Source organism: Lynx rufus, unplaced genomic scaffold, assembly GCF_022079265.1.
Source record: "Lynx rufus isolate CCGP_SWC_20201006 ecotype Redwood Valley unplaced genomic scaffold, mLynRuf1.p SCAF_23, whole genome shotgun sequence".
In the NCBI taxonomy this organism is placed as follows: domain Eukaryota; kingdom Metazoa; phylum Chordata; class Mammalia; order Carnivora; family Felidae; genus Lynx; species Lynx rufus.
Genome location: NW_025814838.1, coordinates 2,971,938 through 2,993,700, shown reverse-complemented (window position 1 = coordinate 2,993,700; position 21,763 = coordinate 2,971,938). Strand labels below are relative to the sequence as shown.

General features: G+C 52.6%; 1 protein-coding gene across 4 annotated transcripts in view; it reads left to right on the top strand.

Moving 5' to 3' along the window:
* The window catches only part of KATNIP (katanin interacting protein), a 193,512-nt gene that overhangs the window by 107,708 nt on the left and 64,041 nt on the right, over window positions 1-21,763 (top strand). For 3 of the 4 annotated variants that reach the window (XM_047087184.1, XM_047087186.1, XM_047087187.1), the window contains exons 10-14: window positions 11,557-11,729; window positions 12,972-13,037; window positions 14,460-14,575; window positions 15,940-16,042; window positions 20,034-20,249. In XM_047087184.1, coding sequence (XP_046943140.1) covers window positions 11,557-11,729; window positions 12,972-13,037; window positions 14,460-14,575; window positions 15,940-16,042; window positions 20,034-20,249 — 674 coding nt within the window. The remainder of the gene's footprint in view (window positions 1-11,556; window positions 11,730-12,971; window positions 13,038-14,459; window positions 14,576-15,939; window positions 16,043-20,033; window positions 20,250-21,763) is intronic. The other variant, XM_047087185.1, reaches the window with a different exon arrangement.

The following is a 21,763-nucleotide window of genomic DNA, read 5'->3' as shown; positions in this document are numbered from 1 at the left end:
GGCCCCGTCAGCTCTTGGAGGGCCAACAGCACGTGGAGGGTGCAGATGGTAAATCCCGCGTGATGCTGTTTGTCCGACACCCAAACTGGCTCCGTTAACCGCAGCTTCAGGAAACAGAAGTCTGGTCTGTCCTGCTGGGCTCACTGGCACTCCCCTCCCTCATGCATGTGCTGCGATCACTAGATGTCCCGCGTCTGGGTAATAAAGCGAAAAGCCGGCATTTACAAAGCACTGAACCGAAAGCGGCATGTTTTACAACACGCATGTCATCTTGCGTGTAATCATCTAAACCACCCCGGGCGGCGGATGCTGTTAGCAACACCATTTCACAGAGGAGACCAAGGCACAGAGAGGTTGAGGAGTCTGTCCAAAGTCACACAGCCAGCGAGTGGCGAAACCAGTGCTTGAAAACCTGGCTTCAGAGTCTGTTTTCTTAGCCACGCCACCGCATGGCCCCTCGCGTGCCCGCTAAAATGTGACTCGCTTACGACGTACCCACGTCGGGCCGGTCCGAACCGAAAACAAGCCTGAAATCACAGAACTGAGTCACAGGAGATACTTTTTTTTTCTAATTCTCATTGATGTCAGCATATAACTGTTAATATTCTCCAAGCTGAACAAAATTTTAGTGCATCAACTAAAACAATTTTGAATAGCGTCTTAGTTTCCTACGGTTGCTGCTGTAACAAAATGCCACAGTCTGATCGAGTCGAAGAGCAGAAATGTATCGCCTCACAGGTCTGGAAGCCGGAAGTCCAAGACTGAGGTGTCAGCAGGGCCGTGTTCCTTCTGAAGGCTCTAGGGCAGAATCTGTGCCGGGCCTCCTTCTAGTTCCCGGTGGTCCCTTGACTCGGGGCAGTGGAACGCCAGCCTTCACGTGGCGCTCTCCTGCGTGGGCATCTGTCTACGTGTCCAGATTTCCCCTTTTTATAAGGATATCAGTCATATTGGATGAAGGTCCACCCTCGCGACCTCATATTAACCCAATTATCTGCAAATAACCCCATTTCCAAGGAAGGTCACGTTGACAGGGCCTGGGGGTTAGGACCCCAGCATCCTTTATGGGGACTCAGTTCAACCCATAACACAGACCTTCATGGACAACATTTTGAGAAGCAGAGCTTAATTAATTAATCAGTCTATCATCGGCCATTCTCCAGAACGTTCTGGCATATTTTAACATACTACATATAACCTGTGGCATGAGACGAACACATACCTGAGGAAGTGAGGGTGAAGAGAAAACGAGAGTAGAGAAAACACGATGAAGCCAGGGGGTGAACAAATGGGTACGTGAGGGCGGTCCAGTTGTGGCTGTGAGCTTCCGTGGCAAAGAATCGTGGATGCATATAAAAAATGTGTGTCACTGGGCCATCTGATCAAAGTCAGATCACCCGCTGTCTCTGGTATTTGGTTCTTAGAGCGATTTGTCCCATCGACTCCCCGAAAGAGGACCCTGTCTGAGGTAATGGGATCTTCATTTTGAACAGATTTGGAGCTCAGCCTGTCAAATACATTTGGCCCCTACATAAGCCACATTTGAAGAAAGGAAAGTTGAAAACCGTGGCATTGTCCCCACCCTCGCACTGGGATTACGGTGGAGCCACTTTTCACACGGGGATTATGTTCTGAAGGTCAGAAGTGCAGGTGGCCAAAGAAACCCTTGGAAATCTGTCAGACTGATGCTGAAGGGCAGCATGTATGTGTATATATGTAGGCAACCCCAGAGCATCGTCTCTCCTCCAGGGTGGGAACAATCCCAGCTCCTTGGCTGAGACCCAGATGAAGCAGTTGGCTCTGTCTAGGGTCTGGGTTGCAGTGAAACTGTGTTTTTATTTATTTTTTATTGATTTATTTATTAAAAAAAAATTTTTTTATGCTTGTTTATTTTTGAGAGAGAGAGATGGAGAGTGAATGGGGGAGGGGCAGAGAGAGAGGGAGACACAGAATCCGAAGCAGGCTCCGGACTCTGAGCGGTCAGCACAGAGCCCGACGCGGGGCTCGAACCCACAAACTGTGAGATCGTGACCTGAGCCCAGGTCGGATGCTTAATCAACTGAGTCACCCAGGCACCCTGAAAATGTGTGTTTTTAGACTCTGGCATTGTGCTCAGGGTGCTGGGTGTTCACATCCCCAGAGGCACAAGGAACCTGAGACTTCCTGACGAGACAGTGACTTCAAACCAAATCACCCCTTCCAGGCACAATCTGGACTGCTTATATGCTTTGTACTTGTGGGGCGGGCTTTTGAGGGTCACGCACAAATCAGCCTCTTTATATCTCCATGGTGAATGGAACCTTTTATCACCGCATTGTCGCTTTTTCAATCTAGTGATGCTCTCTGCCCTAAAGCCCACCAACTTTCTTTCGGTCAGTGTTTACATGGTGTATCTTCTTTCCTCCTTTGCTCTGAAACTCTCTCCTTCCTTACGTTGAAGTTTGTCTCTCATAAGCAGCATGTAATTGGGTTTTATTTTTATCCTCTAACAATCTACGTGTTTTAATGGGCACATTTAGTCCATTTACATTTAATGTAATTGCTGATATACTTGAGTTTAAATCTACTACCGTATTGTTTGCTTTTTATTGGCTCTGCCTGTTTTATGTTCCTCTTTCTCTCCTTTCTTGCCCTCTTTTGAGCTGATTACTTTCTGTTATTCCTCCTTTCTCTCTCTATTAGCTTGTTAGTTATACATTCTTTTATTATCCTTCCAGTCATCACCTGAGATTGCGACATGCATTCTTGACTTACCTGAGTCTACTTTAAATTAGCAAGTTTACCACTTCTCACCCAGTGAAAGGACCTTACAACTCTGTAACTCCATTTATTCCCCTCCCAACTTAAATGCTATTATTGTCATGCTGTTTAATTCTCTCTAGATTTTAAACCTCACTGGGTGACGGCATCGTCATTATTATCACTATTATTCTTAATTTTACACAGTAGCGATCTGGACTGCCCATGTTGTTAACCTTTCTGTGCCCTTCCATCCTGGCTTTTGCCAGGTCACCCTGACTCTCAGGCTGTGACCCCAAGTCTGTCACCAGCTCCGCTCAGCCTCCCAGCTAGCAGCGGCTCACTCAAGAGTCAACAGCTCCTTGTGGGTTCACCTCTCTGGGTTTCCTTCTCCTGCCTTCTTTTGGCCCTGTTCATTCTCCATGCCTTCCAACAAATGTCTTTTTTTTTCAATCAGGTTTGTATAACACTTGGGCCAGCTTTTCTAGCTGTGCTCTAAGGAAGAGTTGGGTCCAGATTAACGTTACCAGAAGTACAACCTGTTGCCCGTACTCTTTGTAGAGTTATTTCCCCCCTTGCCCCTTTTATTTTGGCCAAGGTCATAAAATTGAATTTGTGTCAATTAAATGCGTATGATGCATGAGAGCTTATTCCCCTCTGTCACTGTAACTGTCCTGGTTCTAATGAAGGGACCTCATGTCCTGTGTTACTCCCATCTCTACCCAGGAGACTTCCAGAGACCTGTTGTCCTATTGAGGGTGAAAGAACATTAGTCTTTAATGCACAAAGTTTACTGTCAAAGTTGTCAGAATGCTCTAGGGAAGTGATATATCTGAACCACTTTTCTCAGACAAGCTGCCAACCATAGAAATAAAGTAACACCCTCAGTGTGATTGAATTAGAGGACCCTGACAGCCCTGTACTTAGCATTTCTGTCAGGTACCAGCAGCAGAAAGACCACTCTGCCAAAGTCCAGAATCTTATAGTTAGTAGTTAGTCCGTGTTCATTATTAATAGCAAGTGACAGAAATCCAAACTGGCTAAAGCAACAAAGGAAAATGTATTGCTCACAGACCTGGAGAGTCCAGGACTATAGATTTGACGTCAGGCATGGTGGGATCTAGGTGCCCGGATGATATCACCAGGAAGCTGTTTCTTCATCACTTAGCTCCTCTCTCCTCCAGTCCAGCAGGGTCTCAAACTTGGAATGTGCATCAGAATTCTTTGCCAAGCAAATGAAAACATGGATTGTTGGACCCAGCCCCAGTTTCTACTTCGGTGCATCTTGGAGCCTAAGTATTTTGATCCTGTAACAAATTCTGATGATGCTGAGGTTACCAATCCAGGGATCACACTTTGAGAACCACATCTCTAGTCTCAGGCATGGCCCACGGATGGCCCCCAGGGCCTCTAGGCTCTCTTTTTGCTGGCCCAGCAGCCCTAGAGAAAGGAACTGCTCCTTTGCTAATAATTCAGCAGAGCCCAGGAACCAGCTCTCCCCTGAACGCATCTCCAATCTCCGTGGTCACAGGGAAAGGCTGGGCGAGGAGCAGGGTCAGATCCGTCCAAACTCTGTAGCCTGAGAAGAGAGGGGAAGGGCTGGTTCCCCCGAAGAAAACATGGGCGCTGTGATGGTGTTCCCCTTACAGGAAAGACAAAAGCAAACTGCTCTTCATTTCATGTGCAAATTAAGCACCGAGGACATTTTGCTAAAGATGCTCCAGAGGCAGGGCGTGGAGCAAAGGGCTGTTATGATCCCGGAGGAAGGAGCGGAGTCACGTAGTCAGGGTGGCGCGGGGAGCCCTCATTGCCTTCCTCGGAAACCACGTGCATTCCCGGGGCTGAGAAAAGAGACGGCAGTAACGTGATGAGTGTTTGAGTCACAGACAGCACCTGCCCACGGAGAGGCCCGGAGACACTCTCGAGACAGAAGAACACAGGCCTTGACAAGCCATGTGTATCAGCTATTTATAGCCGCCCAACAAACTACCCCAAAATGCGGTGGCTGAAACAACAGCCCTTTTTTGCTCAGACGGGCTGGGTGGCTCCAGAGGGAGCTGGTGGCCGCCTGGGCTGGATGGTCTCGGACAGCCAGTCCCTGGCGTGACAGAGCATGGGTGGGGGAGGGGCAGAGAGAGACAGACACACACAGAATCTGAAGCAGGTTCCAGGCTCTGAGCTGCCAGCACCGAGCCCAACGCGGGGCTCGAACTCCCGGACCGTGAGATCATGACCTGAGCTGAAGTCGGACCCTTGACCGACTGAGCCACCCGGGCGCCCCCGTGTAAGTGCTTTTTGCAGACTCTGCTTGGTCTTGACTGTCCAGTGGTCTGTTGGCCAAAGAAAGTCACCAAGCTGAGCCCAGCTGGAGAAATAGACTCCACCCCTCGGTGAGTGATGTTGCATCGGGGGGCCAGGGAGGGGAGGAGTTAGTGGACACTGGTCACAGCCTCTTAGGTCATGGGAAGCGTGTGGCCTGGTGAGGCTGTGCTGTCGTCAGCTGCATGGAGGGTTGAGTACTCAGGTGTAGACCATTGTGCCGGGTGTAGCCCCCCCTTCCCACCTGCCAGTTGAATTTTAGAGGCGAGTGTGGGCATCTCAGGATGTTATTGTGTTTTATTTTTTTTAATGCTTATTTGCTATTTTTGAGAGAGAAAAAGAGAGAGCACAGGGGAGGGACAGAGAGAGAGGGAGACAGAGGATCCAAAGCGGGCTATGCACTGACAGCAGAGACTGATGTGGGGCTCGAACTCACGAACTGTGAGATCGTGACCTGAGCCAAAGTCCAGCGCTTAGCCAACTAAGCCACCCGGTCTCAGGAGTTTAGGGACGAGTGTGGGCATCTCAGGACAAAACAGGGCTAAGTCAGCTGTTACCCTGGACCTTTTGCCACGCAAGTAAGTGCACAGTCTCCAAGCTGATGGTCATGTGACCATAGGGAGTAGGGGTGCCCCGTAGAACCCAGAGGGCTTATAACCCGTCTAAAGGGGGCCCCACTACCCAACTCCAGCATATGATCCCCACATGGGAAAGCCGTCTGGTCAGAGGTTCCCAGATCATAGGATTTTTTTTTTTTTTAATTTTTTTTTTTCAACGTTTATTTATTTTTGGGACAGAGAGAGAGACAGAGCATGAACGGGGGAGGGCCAGAGAGAGAGGGAGACACAGAATGGGAAACAGGCTCCAGGCTCTGAGCCATCAGCCCAGAGCCCGACGCGGGGCTCGAACTCATGGACCGCGAGATCGTGACCTGGCTGAAGTCGGACGCTTAACCGACTGCGCCACCCAGGCGCCCCAGGATTTTTTTTTAAATGTTTATTTATTTAGAGAGAGCGAGATAAAGAGTGAGTGGGGGAGGGGCAGAGACCGAGGGAGACGGAGAACCCCAGGCAGGCTCTGCAGCTGTCAGTGTAGAGCCTGATGTAGGTCTTGAACCCCCAAACCATGAGATCATGACCTGAGCCAAAACCAAGGCGGATGCTTAACTGACAGAACCACCCAGGCACCCTGTGTTCCTATGATTTTTCAAGAAACTCCAGGAATTCTAATTATCAGGTGGATTTCCTCTTTAAAAAAAAAAAAAAAGAAAAAAAAAAGCTTAGCATCTATGTCCAATAAAAAAAATAGTAGAAGTCACACAACACATATCTGCAGGTGGTTTTGGCCTGTGGGCTGCTGGCTTATGATCTTTACGATAGACCCTTGTTATTCGCAGATGTAGTATCTGCCCTTCCAGTGGATTCCCAGGTGACCTCAAAGGTCCCACACATGCGGTAAGGGATAATTTTGCAGAGACTCTGACTTTGCGTTTTTTGGAGTCCCGGCTGGCAGATGGGAGCAAGTTACCTGGCTCGTGAGTTCACCGGGAGCCCCGCATCCCCCTGTCTTCTTTCGTGACACGTGTTGTATTCGTGGTAAATCTCCCATGTTGATATGCTCTTTGTTTCTCTGTAAGAGAGAAAAAAAAGGCAAATTTCGGTGAAGGGAAGAGAAAGTGAAGTGACCAGAAGAGGGATGGTTTTCCACCAGAAAAGAGCAGTGTGGGATAAATTAAAATGTGCAATTTGGTTCCTGCTGGTGGCACAAATTTATTGTGTGAATAAATCTGCCATTCTCTAGGTGTGTGATGAAAATAAATCCACCCCCCTGTGGGGTTCAGGCTGGTGCGAAGCTGGCTCACCCAAGTGAGCGATGAGAGCGTCAAAACGAGTTAAAAGGTGGCCGCCTCGTGTGTCGTGAGGAAATGCACCGTAAACACAAGCTGGTCAGCAGAAATGGGGTTCAGGAGGACGCCGGCACCGTGTGCAGACGTCTCTCGGAAACCACGGGCGGGGAAAGCTCTGGGAACGGAGCTGCAGGGTTGACCTTCACTCGGGAAGAGGGTGATTTCATTTTTCAAAGCGTCTTCTTAGCATAATAGGACTCAGAGGGCACAGGCAGCTGGAGATGATCCTGTTGCCAGGGGAGCATTCCCTCCCCAGTGAAATTCGCTTGGGGCAGAAGCGTTTGTGTAGGCAGAACTGGACCCCACTGGAAGAACACGCCGTCCTCGATATGCTTTTCCAAGAAGAGGCGAGCACAGGGGTGCAGCGACCGAGGACAGAGGGTTAGACTCGGGTGCACCGTTCCTCCCCAGCCCCAGACCACTGAGGCACGAGAGGACGGGCCACCTGCGCACGTAAAGACGGTAACAAGGCAGGGGCACCACACAGCTCCTTGTAGACCGACTTTATAAGCGCTCCGCGCAGGAAATGGAGAAGGAGCTTTTGTTCTGCTGGTCTTGGTGCTGCCTGAGCCTTCCACCAACGTGGGGGTTCTCACCCCCACTGTTAGAGCCTGGGCACACTTGTCTCTTATTTATAGACCTTGGTCCCTTATTTATAGAATCCTCTAGAGCATCTGAAGGGGCCTTGAATTTTTTAGCCCTGCTGCACTGCAGCTGATGGAGGAAACAGCATTGCTTTGGTGCTCTTCGCAAATACCGAGACCGACAAGGTCTGGGGTCGAAACGACTTTCCATACGTTCCTTTGACAAAAATCATCGAGCCAGTCACCCGGGTTGTAGCTTGAGGCCTGTTGGGCTGACGTGGCCTCGGGGCTGCATGAGAACCCAACCCCCAAGCCCAGCCCACCTCAGGGCCTTGGCACCTGCTGTTCCCTGGCCAGGAGCAACCCCCCTCCCCCCCTCCGCCATAGGGGTAGTCACAGGGCTCACTGCCCTTAGGTCTCCGCTCAGATGTGGCCTTCCCTCACCAAGTGCCTCAAATAGTGTCCACTCCCTCTATCCTCTCCAGCCTTTACCCTGCCACTTGTCCCCCACCTGCCGGTAGGTCCACGGTGCACCTGCGTGATCCGTGTCTATCCCTGCCCCACGACTGTGGGCTCTGAGGCAGGGCTGTGCTGTTCTACCAGAGCAGCGTGTCGTTCCACAGCCTAGCGAAGGTCGAGAGCCTGCGTCATTCATGCGTTTGCCTTGCGGGAACCCATTTCCGCTTCAGCCACCCTTGGGGCGACCGTGTGGATTTTTCAGTTCTAGCTTCAGTGTAGCTCAAGACCGAGTCCCCTCCCCCCAGCTGCTTCCAGGACCTGAGCCCCGCGAGGCCCCCTGCGTCCCCCCAAGGGGGCATTTCCACACCTCCATCAAGGATCCCCACCCCCATCAGCATCTTAAGCCCTAGCTGCTACCAGCCCTTGTGTTCTTTCTGCTCGGTGTTTGGGTCGCTGAGAAGAAGGGCAACCAGGGGAGACCATAAAGCAGCCTTGACTGGGGTGAGCAGAATCCCGGGTCACTTATCCGGCAGCCCCTTACCTTTCTGTCCTGAGGAGCGGCGTCGGGGCAATGATGAGGGGACAGTACACCAAAGTCAGAAAATGACCCACTTGCTGTTTATGGCCCAGGCCGGCCATCTGCAGCCATGCGAGGTTCCTTTGGGTGCTCTTGACCCTCGTGGGAGAGCAGCTTGGACTTGTCGTGGCCTTGGGGTAGGCCAGCCCCTTGGGTTCTGTTGGCCTTCATAAGGTTTCTTAAAAACCAGGCTATGTCATGAACAGGGAAAATTCAGGGGATTTCACATAGATTTCTGATTCTAGCTTTTCTTCGGGGGAAAAAAAGGCGACGCTAAGAGTGTAGACCTACATGGGGGCGCCTGGGTGGCTCAGTCGGTCAAGTGTCCAACCTCAGCTCACGTCATGATCTCACGGTCTGTGGGTTTGAGCCCTGTGTTGGGCTCTGTGCTGACAGCTCAGAGCCAGGAGCCTGTTTTGGATTCGGTGTCTCCCTCTCTGACCCTCCCCCGCTCACTCTCTGTCTCTCTCTCTCTCTCTCCCAAAAATAAGTAAACATTAAAAAATTTAAAAAAAGGAGTGTAGCCCTATATGGCAGGTGCTGGCTGGAGCTGGGCTGTGGCCCCCGGCCCAGGGCATTCAAATTCACAGCCACTCCCTGCGTGCCTGGTGGAAACTGATACTGTTCATTTTAGTTTAGCTTTTCCATAAAAACCCACGGCCTCCCGTCAACCCAGTGCCCGGCCGTCCTGGAAGCCAGCCCAGCGGAGCTGCTGGGTTTCCGTGCCTCTCCTCCCGGTGCCATTCTGGATGTCGCTTCCAGAACTCTCCTTCAGACCCCACGTTCTGTAACACAACATAGCAGAAGGGTCACGCGCTCCAACAGGAACCCCCAGTGCTCCACCCGGATGGCTTACCGAGGTCGTAAAGATGGATGGATGCTATTTTATGCATCCCAAGAGGTCGTACCTGTGAATTCCCACTTGGTTATCTTCGACATCACTGTTAAATGATGCGGTCCAGTCGCTGCTGTTGAATTCACTTCTTCAGCACGGTGCATACATGCAACCCGACGGTTCTGCTCCCAAACCTGCTCCACCCACAGCCTTCCCAGCTCAACTGTTCCTCTCCCCCAGCCACATCCCTGGGTCCTGTCTTTACTATGTCCGCGGGATCTGAGCAGCCTGTGTCCCGCCTCCGCCACTGCCTGGTCTCCCTGCTGTCACCTCCACCTCCCTTCATTCAGTCTGTCCCCCGCTCAGCGCCTAAGTCAGGTCAAGCACTCCCTTGCCCTAGAACCTGCAGTGGCTCCCCATTTCACTCAGAGCAAGGCCCTGAGTGACCTGGCCCCACCCACCCCCACTTAGGCCTCCTGAACCCGTTTCCCTGGCTGCACCTTGGTGCTCCAGTAACAAAGCACACACAGGTCTCACCTCACTGGTGCCTGGAGCACAGCACCACCCTCCAGCCCCACTCTGTTCTGCTTTGCCTGTTTTTCCACAGCATTTTCTGACGTCTAACACTCTGTTTTGTTTCTTATTCCGTGGCTTGTTGTCTTACTATACAAGGGCGAGGTTCTTGATCTGTCTGGTCACTGCTGTGTCCCCAGTGCCAAGGACAGAGCCTGACACAGCGGCACTCAATAAATATTTGCCAAGGGGATGAAATTCAATAGGTAGAAGCATCTTTAAGCATTCCAATAGAAACATCTTGAGTTCTGTTTTTAAATGGAGATTTTTTGTTTGTTTGTTTGTTTAATATTGAAAGAGTCCACACGTAAGTGACTGGGAGGATGTCATAGGGACTCGGTTGTGTCCATTACCTGACCTTGGCAATCATGAATTGGTGGCCGGTGTCATTTCGTCTACATCCCCAGCCACTGCCCAGATGATTAGGAAGCAAGTTCAGGCCATCATCTCATTCCATCTGCAGATAGTTGAGTATGTGTTTCTTTTTATGCTCCAAAGTACTTGTTAGGTGGGTATCCCGGAATTTATTTCATCCGGCCAGTCTCACGGGGTGCTGTTAGCATATGTCGCTTTACACTGTGTGAAGCTGATTGTCCTTTCCTTGGAACTTCTGGAATCGACCCCAGCTTCGCAATACTTTTTTCTCCAACTAAGATGTACATTCTTTGCAATTCTTGTTACCCGTGGAAAAACAAGACAGAATAAAGCAAACCACTCCGAAATGCCCGTCTGTCTCCATGATAGCATATGTTCTCGCTTATAGGTACTTTGTGCGAGGGTTAATTTTTTTTTTTTTTTTTTTTTACAACTTTTACTTAGGTGCGATTTCACTCTTCAAGTTGCAAGGATGTACAAACGGCACTCCATATATCCTCCAACCCGACTCACCGGTTGTCAACATTTTGTCCCAGTTAATTGACTGATTGATTGATCAGTTGATCTGATTTTTTTTTTTTTTTCTCTTAGTAAGCTCTAGGCCCGTCGTGGGGCTTGGATTCACGACTAGTGACTCAAGAGTTGCAGGCTCTTCCTACCAAGCCAGCCAGGCACCCCTTGTCCTAGTTGATTTATATTTGTACTCTCTGTGCGTATGTGTGTGTGTGTGTGTGTGTGCTTTTTAACCATCTGAGATTGCCCCTTTTACCCCTGAACACCGCACCGTGTAGCTCCTAAGACTAGGGGCATTCATTCATTTTACATTACCACAGTTACACTTAGGGAATTCTGAATATTTAGCATTAATATAATACCGTTGTCTAAACCGCAAACTGTACTGGGATTTCTCCCCTTGCTGCCATAATGTCCTTTATGGCAGTGTTTTCCCACCCGGGATCCAGTGCCAGGATCGCCAGTGCCTTCTGTTGCCATGTCTGCCCAGTCTCCTTTAATTTGGAACAGCTCTCCAGGCTTTCTTTGTCTTTCGTGACCTTGACATTCTTGGAGGGTACAGGCCAGTTGTTTTATAGAGTGCTTCTCAATTTGGGTCTAATAGATTTTTGAGCTGCACTCCGAGAATGCAATGACATAATATATATATAAAGGAGCACCCCCTGTTTTCTGCCTGCAGGACCCGGGAGCCGACGAGAGAGACCCCTATCAGCGACCCGGAAACCCGTGCGCGAGGCTGAGGACCGAGAGGAAGATGCCTCGGCTGTGCTCAGGGCCATCCAGGTGGAGAACGAAGCCCTGCAGAGGGCGCTCCTCAGCAGAAAGGGGGAGGCCCCCAGCAGCCCACTGCAGGTGCGTTCTGGGGCGCAGGGGAAGGACCACACAGGAGGCTACTCGGGGACCCCGTGGTGTCTGAGCAGCATTTGCAAAGAGCACGCGGTGAGGAGAGAGACGTTGTGGGCGTCCCTGACCTCAGACTAGCTGCTCGTCCGCTGCTGGATGCGCAGTCGCTCACTGACCTACCCAAGTGCCCATTTCGTCACCTTCCTTCCATTCTTTGTTTATTTCCGAAGGCCAAAGGTGAATGCCTGTTTGCCTCTGATCCTTGCCGACCTCCCGGCGAGCCCTGGAAGCCTCAGCCCAGGGTTGCAAACTGGTGGTTGAGGGAAAGACTAGAGTAGACAAGAGCCCCGGCTTCTCCGGAAAGACCTCATTCCCCAGAGCGTGAGCCCCTCGGGCCTCCGCCGCCCTCAGCACCTCCTGTTGCCCTGCCCCTGACCCACTGCACCTGTTCAGGAGACCTCCGTGGCCCTGCAGGGGTTTGGCTTGGTGCCCACTGCCTTCAGCTTTGAGCCAGAAGCAGGAAGCTACATGGTGGGGCGGAGTAGGGACCCTTCGGGAGCTGGAGACTGTGGACACGCCCCCGTGCACACATCCTTTCTCAGCAGCCGAGAAACCGCCTCACCGGCCGAAGCCCTTTATCGTAGCGTGTCCTACTCGTTGCCCCCAGTCGGCCAGAAACAGGCAGGCCTGGTCTCATCGCCCCATTTCCTACATGTGACTGATGGCACCCAGAGAGCAAGGTGGCTCACTCAGGTCACGTCTTTGGAAGGCGCAGAGGTATGCCTGCCCACAGGCCTGGGGCCCCGTCCACACCACCAGTTTCTCCCCAGGCTCTGTTAGGGGCTGCCCTCTGGGGCGTTCATCGAGCAGCACCCTATTGTCTGTCTTCCTCAAGCTCACTCCTTTGCCTCTGACAAATTTTTTTAAAGTTTATTTATTTACTTTCTGTGTGTGAGAGAGCACGAGCAGAGCAGGGGCAGAGAGGGAGAGAGAGAATCCCAAGCAGGCTCTGCACCGTCAGCACAGAGCCCAACGCGGGGCTCGATCTCATGACCGTGAGATCATGACCTGAGCTGAAATCAAGAGTCGGGCTTTCAACCGACTGAGCCACCCTGGGCCCCCATGCCCCTGACATTTGTGTCTCTAGGATCTCGAGACAGCCCCCGTGCCTCTGTGCCCTCATCTGTTAGTGAGGAGTCAACAGCGCCTGGCTTTGTTGTGACCTCAGATCGTGTGATTACCTCATTCCAGGACACGGAGGGACCACCAGCAAAATCGTGGACCAGTCTACTGAAGGGGAAGGAAGAGAGCGCTGAGGTTGGTGAAGGCCTGAGCACAGCAAACCCCGGTGCCCACTGTGCCCCACGGCACCCGGTGGCCTCCACAGGGCTTTCCCCACGTGGTCCCAGCAGACACTCACTGTGTTCCCTGGGCAGCTGTCCTGCCCATTTCACAGATGGGGAGACCCGGGCTGGCACAGCTTGCCCGAGGTTACGAGTGGAAGCCGGAATTCACCCAGGCCTGGGGACTCCAGCTCCTTGTTACGTTTTGGTTTCCCGACAAGACAACACAAAAACAGATCTTAGTATCCTGAATAAATGAATAACGTCTGTATCTACTAGGTCACTCAGACCTATCTCAGCCAAGACAGCCCCTGCAAATAGACACAAGGGGGACCCATGAATTATTAATGGGACACCCAGAAACGTCTTTGTTAGATTGTGCACAGGTCTGTGCCCTGTGCTTAGAATACAGAGTGGCTAAATCAGGTCAGATTAGCCCCTGGCCTCGTGGAACTTCCAGAAAACAATCAAGTAAAGCCATAAATAAACAAGGTGCTTTCAGAGAGAGATGACAGTAAAAGATCATAGATGGTTGCTGCCTCCGAAAGTGTGGTCCAAGGGAGCCCCTGGGAAGGTGCCGTTTGAGCTGAGCCCCGTCTCTTAGGGAATGAACCGACAACAGGGGACAGCATTCCAGGTGGAAGCAACAGGAGACCCTCTGAAGTGGGAATGAGCCCAGCCTGACCCAGGGGCGGGAAGACAGAAGCCTGACTGGTGGGGGGAAGAGGGAACACAAAGGGGACACAAGAGGGTAGGGGGTAGAGAGTGAGGCCGGGAGGGGAAGAGAGAGCGCCCACGGGAGAGGGAGGTAGGCAGGGCAGGACGCCAGAGCACCATAGTGGTTTTCTTTATGCGTCCCTCCTGCTTGGTCTCTATTTCCCGGTCATCCTGAGCCATTGCCAGCTGACATATCTGACCAGTCTGCGGCCCTGCCCGCCGCACGGCTGGGGATTTCTGGATGACCTGACCACCCCCCACCCCTAACCCACCGAGCTGCCGGCGACTAAACTCACTTGCGGATAGAGAGCAGAGCACGTGTCTAGTTTAGATGACAAATGTAAGAGAAGGAGGATTAAAAATGAAAGGGCCCTAAGGATGTTACTGGAATGCTCCACGGAGTCTGGTTACTTTGTAGCAAACAGAGCAGGGGTATGGTTGAGATGGGGAAAGACTTTGAGGAGAGAAAATGTTTGCCTTAGCTGATTGAAGAGATTGCTTCCTGGGACCTCCCGGATCAGAAGAAACTGACGTGTCTGTCTCTTTGCAAAGATCATGGCCCCGGGTGGAGGTGGGGCGGGGAGGGATCCTGGATCTAATCAGCCCAGGGAAAAGGCTGTTATGCTCATACCTGTTCCCTCCTCCTGTCTAATAGTCTAATAAGCTTCTCCGTCCTCAGCCACTTCCTACCCCTGAGGCGACTGGCAGGACCAGCCCGCAGGAGCCGTGCAGGGCCACGGGGGGAACCACAGTCGTCCGTGAAGCCATTGACAGAATCGGCCTGCTGGGGAGCAGGTAGGTACCGAGCCTGCTTCCAAACACAGCCGAGAGCCCCACAGCAGTGCAGCCATGAGGATCTCGTTAGCTGAGGTTTTGCTTTGCTCCTCCTGTGTTCATTCAGACCCCGTAAAACTGCCCCCTGGCACTCTAGCCTCCCTCCCCCTCCAGCCCGAAAGCCCGGAACGGACTCGATGTGTTCCCGGCAAACGTGTCTACGCCTGTTGGATTCGGTCCAGCCCGGTGTAAGACTTCATCCTCCTCAGAGGCCTCCCCAGAAGTACGCCACGCAGCAGGGGGTGCTGGCCTGGGGGGTGGAGGGTGAGCGTGGCCCACAGCCCCGCTGCCCCGGCCGGCGTGTGGGGCTGCACGCGCCGTGGTCTAGGCAGAAGGCCCTTGCCTGTCTGAGGGGCAAGGGGGGCCGAAATCCAGCTGGCGTGCTGGGCACTAAGCTGGGGCCCCCGCCGGGGACCGCAGCAGCCCGGAGAGGGACGAGGGCTTTTTCTCCACTGCACGAAAGAGCAATTTCCGGGCCAAGCTGTGCACCCTCCGGGTCTGTGTCCACCACAGAGGAGTTTCCTTCCCCCGATTTGCAGAAAAACTCTGAACAGGCCATTTCAGCCATCCCTCTAGGAGTCTACAGACCCCAGAGCCTGGAAACCATGGCCGTGCATCACTGTGGCCATAAGTAAGCCCTCGCTGGTTCCCCTTGCGCCCACCGGCTGGTGCCAGAGGCGACCTCACACCTGATGCGGTCCTGTTTATAGGCAGCACACACACACCCCACCGGGAGCCGCATTTTCCACCCTCAAGATCCTTGGTGCTCCGGGGTCTTGCGGCTCCGCAGCCTTAAACCGCGCACGCGTGGGGTGCGTTTGCAAACCACACTCTGCTGAGTTGGGAACGCCCACATCCTCAGAAGCAAGAGGTACAAAGTGAGTCTCTAGGCCGGGAGTAGCAAACGTGTGTTTAGCAAAGGGCCACACAGCGAATGCCCTAGTGAGTAGGGCTTTTCACTTTTTGTTTGTTTGTTTGTCTTAACAACCCTTCAAAAGGTAAAAACCATGCTGAGCTCTCAGGCTGCGGACTGGATTCCGCCCGCCTGCTGTCCTTTGCCACCCGCTGCTCCAGCCCCTGCCCAGCCGAGGGAGTCTGCGGGCTGCCTTGCCCCAATTTCCTCTTCTTTGATCACGAATTGTGTGGTTATGATAAAGGGGGGAAACAGCCTGTGTGCGCCTTTGAACCGCGTGCGGGGCGGGTACTCTCTCCTCAAACCGCCGCTTCTTCTGAAATAGAAAAGCCAGTGCGGGGCCCTGACGGGCACGCTCTCTGTTGCATACCATCTGTTACCACCCGTTTGCTGAAACCAAATCACATTTCAGACAACAGCAAAGGCTTCTGAAAGTCCTCCAGGCCATCGAAAGCGACTCTGTCCGCCTCAGCAGGGCTGTTTCACCGACAGAGGAGCCAGTGCCGGATCCAGAGGTGAGATGCTCAGCTTCTGGGGGGGTTTCCAGATGCATCCAGCATCTCGCGCGAAAGGTCAGGGAGGAAGGGCCCCTCGGGGCAATTATCTCTCTGCGGGGCAGGGGTGGGGGGGGGGATGGCTGCCACAGTGGTAAACTTCACCTCTCTCTGCCCGAGTCTCCATCCTCCTCCTGCCCAGCACCCAGATGTACATGTGATGGCACTAAATGTTGCAGCAGAGAGGAGCCTGTCCACACAAAAGGCAAAATATAAAATAGCATGTAAACCCACAGGAAAATGTCCAACATCGCTGATAATCCAGAAATGCAGATTCAGGGACGCCTGGGTGGCTCAGTGAGTTAAGCATCTGATTTCGGCTCAGGTCATGATCTCACGGTTCATGAGTTCGAGGCCTGCATCGGGCTCTGTGCTGACAGGTCGGAGCCTGGAGCCTGCTTCGGATTCTGTGTCTCCCTCTCTTTATGCCCCTCTCCTACTGGCGCGCGCGCTCTCTCTCTCAAAATAAAATAAACATAAAAAATTTAAAAAGAAATGCAGATTCGAGCAACCTTAATGTCCTATTTGATATCTGAGTTTGCAGATTATTTTTGATGATAGGCTCTGGACTTGCAGGGTTACAGCAGGCTTACCCAGCTGGCAGCAATAGAAACGGGTGGAAGGAACTCTCTTGAAAAGCACAAAGACCGGGTTTAAGAAGAGCCGTAGAAATACTTAATGTCCTCCCAGCCCAGCGATCCCGCTTCCCCACCCCCTCAGGAAATCACTCCACAGCGAGAAAAAGCTATAGGCGTAAAGATCTCTGTTGCAGAGTGATTGGAAGTAGGGAAGAATGAGGAAAAAAAAAAAAAAAAGAACCAGAAATAACATAAACGTCTCATGATAACGGAGTTAATCGGGAAGGTATGATATATCGGCACAGAGCAGTAGTATCAAAGGAGGGGAATTATCGTTATGGAGGTTACGCAGAATGAAAATGGTAAGGATATAATCAGTTAACTGCAAAAGGTGATGTTTGTCCTCGTTGAGTCCAGCCTCTCTTGTGATTCTTCAGCACAGCGGTCACCCACCCTCCGCTTGGCCGATGAGGACTTAACTCAAAGCCCTCTGAGAGCCACATGTCAAACTCCTGTGACGGCAGAAACCACCCCCCCCCCCGCCCCCTCGCCGGGCCTAGACCGGAGTCTGTCTCTGAGTCTGGCACCATGATCTAGACGGCATGTGACCTGAGGCCAGCCTCTTAAGCTCTCTGATCCTGCGTGGGGTGTCGCTGTCACACGGGGTAAATAGTCCGCAGCCATGGGCTGCTGTGAGGACAAAACGTTTTGTGAGGGTGGGCACCTCAGTGCCTGGCACAAGGCGAGGAGGATCCGGCAAATACCAGTTGAAAGTCTGACATCTAGAAAAATCTAGAGGAGTCAAAGCTTTGCCCCCCACCCCCACCCCTGCCACCCACACGGAACAGTGGCTTTCTCAGCCATGAAGATCCTAAGTGTGATAAAGCGTCAGCCACGTTAAAAAGAGCCTGGGTTGATCAAGTCTTTTTATAGGAAACAGAAAACCCAGGGCAAACGGACTTCTACAACGAAGCGAAGGAAATGAAAGACTGTTGTAACAAACGCCACAGTGGGGACCAGTTGGGGCTCAACCCAGCAGCTCGTGCTGTGTCTCCACAATGCCAGCCGTTTCCTCGTGCTCCGTCCCCACCTCAGCACCCAGGCCCGGCTCTGCTGTCTCCCTGGGACCCCTCAAAAGCTAGAGCGGTTACCGCCCCTTGCCCTCATCGCCTCGGGCCCTACAGTCAGGAGCGAAGAGCATTTCTTCCACGCACAGAACTGAGATTGGGTCACGTACCCATCACAGAGCTACCCCCCCACCCCCACCCCTCGGTGACTCAGGGGACAGGCCACGCTATTTCACTGGAGCAGTCGGGCTCCTCCTTGGGCCGAGAAGGGGTCCTTCCCCCTCTAGGACCATCGTCATGGCTGAGAAGAGACACGAGAGAGGAGGGCAGGGAGTGCGAAGACCCGGAGCAGCCAACCCGCATTTACCTTAGACCCCCACGAGGGATCCTAAATCAAGCGAGTCAGGAGCAGGGGGGCCATCGACTCGAGACGCTGGCAGGTTGCGACGCGTCCTTAGTTAGTAGACCCTCCGGCTGCTTCATTTAGAAGCCCCGCTGCAGGACGTCGCACGTTTTAGATTGCACTGGCTGTGGGATCCGCCGGCCCCTCTGCGAGGCAGCTCACCTCCCATCTGGACCTCCCCCTGCTGCCGGCAGCCAAGGTGAACCTCCCTTCACGCCTCCCGCCGCTCACCTGGCAGAGCAGCTCATTAGCCTCCTCACCCTCCCCCTGCCGCCCCACTTGAGCGAGGCCGGCTTCGGTTCATCACTGTCCTTCGCGTCTGGGACTCGGGCCCAGGGCGGCAGAGGGCCTTGGCCAGGGCCCCACCCGGCTCTGCCCAGAGCAGGCGGTGCCTGCGGGGTCTGCTGGTAAGAGCGGGCCCTGTGTTCCCTCTGGGAGCTGGGAGCTGACCTCCCTCCCTCCCCGTCCCCATCCCCGTCGCGTGGCCATCAAGGCTCGTCCAAACACACGCTGAGGGCGATGGCACGTCTCGCTGGCTATTAATTAAGAAAGTAAGTAGGGAACAGTTGCTGTTCATTTGCTCAACTCCCTGCTCACAGAACCATTGCAGATTACCAGTGCTAATTAACAGAGGGCATGTGCACGCAGGGAATGCACCATTTTATGAGGGACTGATCCGTGGCGACCAGCACTGCAGTCGGGGCCCGAAGGGGCCTCGGGAAGCCATTCCGCAGCGTGGCTGTTTATTGATGGCATTCACGCGGCCTCGGACCGGAAAGCCTGCCCAGGAAGGAGGCGGCGCTAAAATCAGTGAAGGGAAAACATGGGAGGAAGTGGACACTCAGGGAGCACACACGGGGGGCCAGGACCCATGACAGGGACTTCCCCCAGTACCCGTATCTCACTTAGTCTCCCTGACGGGATTGTCAGAGAGATGGTGTCATCTGAATTCATTTGCTAGGGTAGCCACACCTCAGACGGGGTGGTGGCCTAAACAGCAGAGATGTATTTCTCTCAAGTTCTGCAGGCTGAAGTCCAAGGTCAAGGTGTGGGCAGGTTTGATGGCTCCTGAGGCCTCTTCTCCTGCCTTGCTGATGGCCGTCCTCTGGCGGTGTCTCAACACCATCTTTCCTGTGTGCATGAGCATTTCTGGTGTCTCTCCCGGGCAGATTTACACCCCCCCCCTTTTTTTTTTTAATTTTTAAAATTTATTTACTTTGAGAGAAAGAGAGGATGAGTGGGGTAGAGGGAGAGAAAATTCTAAGCAGGCTCCGTGCCATCGTTGCAAAGCCTCACGTGGGGCTCAAACTCACAAACCGTGAGATCTCGTCATGAGCAGACATCAAGAGTCAGACGCTTAACCGACTGAGCCACCCAGGAGCCCCCAGATTTCCCCTTCTTCTAAGGACATGGTTCACATTGGATTTGGGCCCACCCTCACGGCCTCATTTTAACTTAATTACCTCTTTCAAGGTCGTGTCTCCAAATATAGGAACACGCTCAGGTACTGGGGTTAGGGCTTTCGCATCTGAATTTGGGGAGGTGGGGGACACAATTTAGCCCATAACACCTTCCCCAACTCAGCCGATAGGCCGTGAACACTTGGTAATGAGGAAGAGAAGAGCACGTTCAGCCACGATCTGATGCCTTTTAAACATTTTTTTGTTACTTGCAAACTCTTACGGAAATACCAACTGCCAGGATTCACAGTAACTGTTTCAAATGCTTTTCAAATATGAGCTCATTTAATCTTTGTAATAACTATATGTAATGGGTGCTGTTCTTATCCTCATTGTATGGATGGGGAAACTGAGGCACCGAGTGTCTAAATAACTTGTGTAGCGGTGAGCTGAATCCAGCCTGTCGTGTTTTGACCCGTTAGCATTATTTTTATGTTTGTTAAGGACAAACTGAGAACAAGAGGCGGAGAGATCGAAGATGCCGTCTACGTGACCATGGAAATCCTGTCCAACTGGGGCCATACGTCCTGGGTGGGTCTCACGGAAGTTGAGTTCTTTGACCGGAACAACACAAAGCTTTACGTGTCGCCCCATGACGTGGATATCCGGAACACGGACACGCCCGGGGACCTGGGCCACCTGGTCAATAGGAACTTAGCTGTAAGTGGAGGCGGTGCTTGAAACTACAGTGAGCCTTGGCCTTGTGTTTTGATGCATTTTCTCTGCCCACGATAAGTCTGTGACGCAGGTGTGGGGGGTGCAGGTATGGGGAGGGGAAGAAGATAGTTGTCCATCATCATTCATTCAGGCAAAGTGGAAGGAGCCTGAGGGAAAGGTGTGGGTGAGGGCCCCGAGCCGTCCCCCAGCTCATTCCCAGATCCCTGGGCTTGTTCTTGGGAGAATAGGGCACAAAGAGGAGCCAAGTCACCTCCTTCTATCCACCCTGCAGTTTGCCACAGTCACCACCAAATATGGAACCTTGGGGGTCATTGAGGTCAATGCCTTTATTTTATCAATGAAGAAACAGAGGCTTGGAGAAGAATATTGACTTGGTCAAGGTCACACCTCCAGAAAGTAGTGGGGCCACGTTCACATCCTGCAGCCTGGCCCAGGGCCCATGTCCACAGCACCCCCTGCCCCCCAGTCCTGCTTCCCAACAAATATCAAGTACACACCCAACACACATCACACGTTCCTGTCCTTTATTTCATTTTATGTTGGGGGGAGAGAGAGTGTGCACATGCATGAGCAGGGGAGGGGCAGAGGGAGAGAGAGAGAGAGAGAGAGAGAGAGAGAGAGAGAGAGAGAGAATCTTAAGCAGGCTCCATGTTGAGCAAGGAACCCAACATGGGGCTCGATCCTACAACCCTAGGATCATGACCTGAGCCAAAATCAGGGGTCAGATGCTCAACTGACTGAGCCACCCAGGTGCCCTGAATGTTCCTGCCCTTTAAATATCTAATAGTCAAAAAAGGAAAGAAGGAGGGAGGGAAGGAGGGGAGGAAGGAAGGAAGGAAGGAAGGAAGGAGGGGAGGGAGGAAGGAAGGAAGGAGGGAGGGAGGGAAGGAGGGGAGGAAGGAAGGAGGGGAGGAAGGAAGGGAGGGAGGGAGGGAAGGAAGGAAGGAGGGAAGGTGGGAAGGAGGGAGGGAAGGGAGGAAGGAAGGAGGGAAGGAAGGGCGAGCACTGGCATTTTCTCCTCTTTCCACTTGCAAGTTGGACACAGAGACTGGGAGCTAAGCTGAGGTAGGCCGCCCAGCAGCATGTCTTTACTATGCGGTGCTTCGCCCCCAGGAGGGGCCTGAGAACCTGGGGACAGACTTTGCCTCTGGGCCATAGAACCGGGTGGGCAAGGCACAGAGGCGATAGGAGGACTTCCTTTGGGGCCTTGTTGGCACCTTGTAAATCTCCCGCCAAGCACCTGTATTATCCATTCCAAAGAACAATTATAAATTTTTAAAAATGTATTGAAAATGAAATCAGCGCCCACATGTTCAGTTCTTACCTAGTGCCAGGCACAGGCTATCATCCATATAACCTTATTTAAACCCAGCAGTACACAGGCTCAAGGAGCAGAAAGGCCCGTGTTCGAAGCTTACCGTTTGCAGCCTCACGAGCACAGGCAACTCACCTGACCTCTGCTTTAGTTTCCTCATCTGTAAAATGGGCGTAAGAAT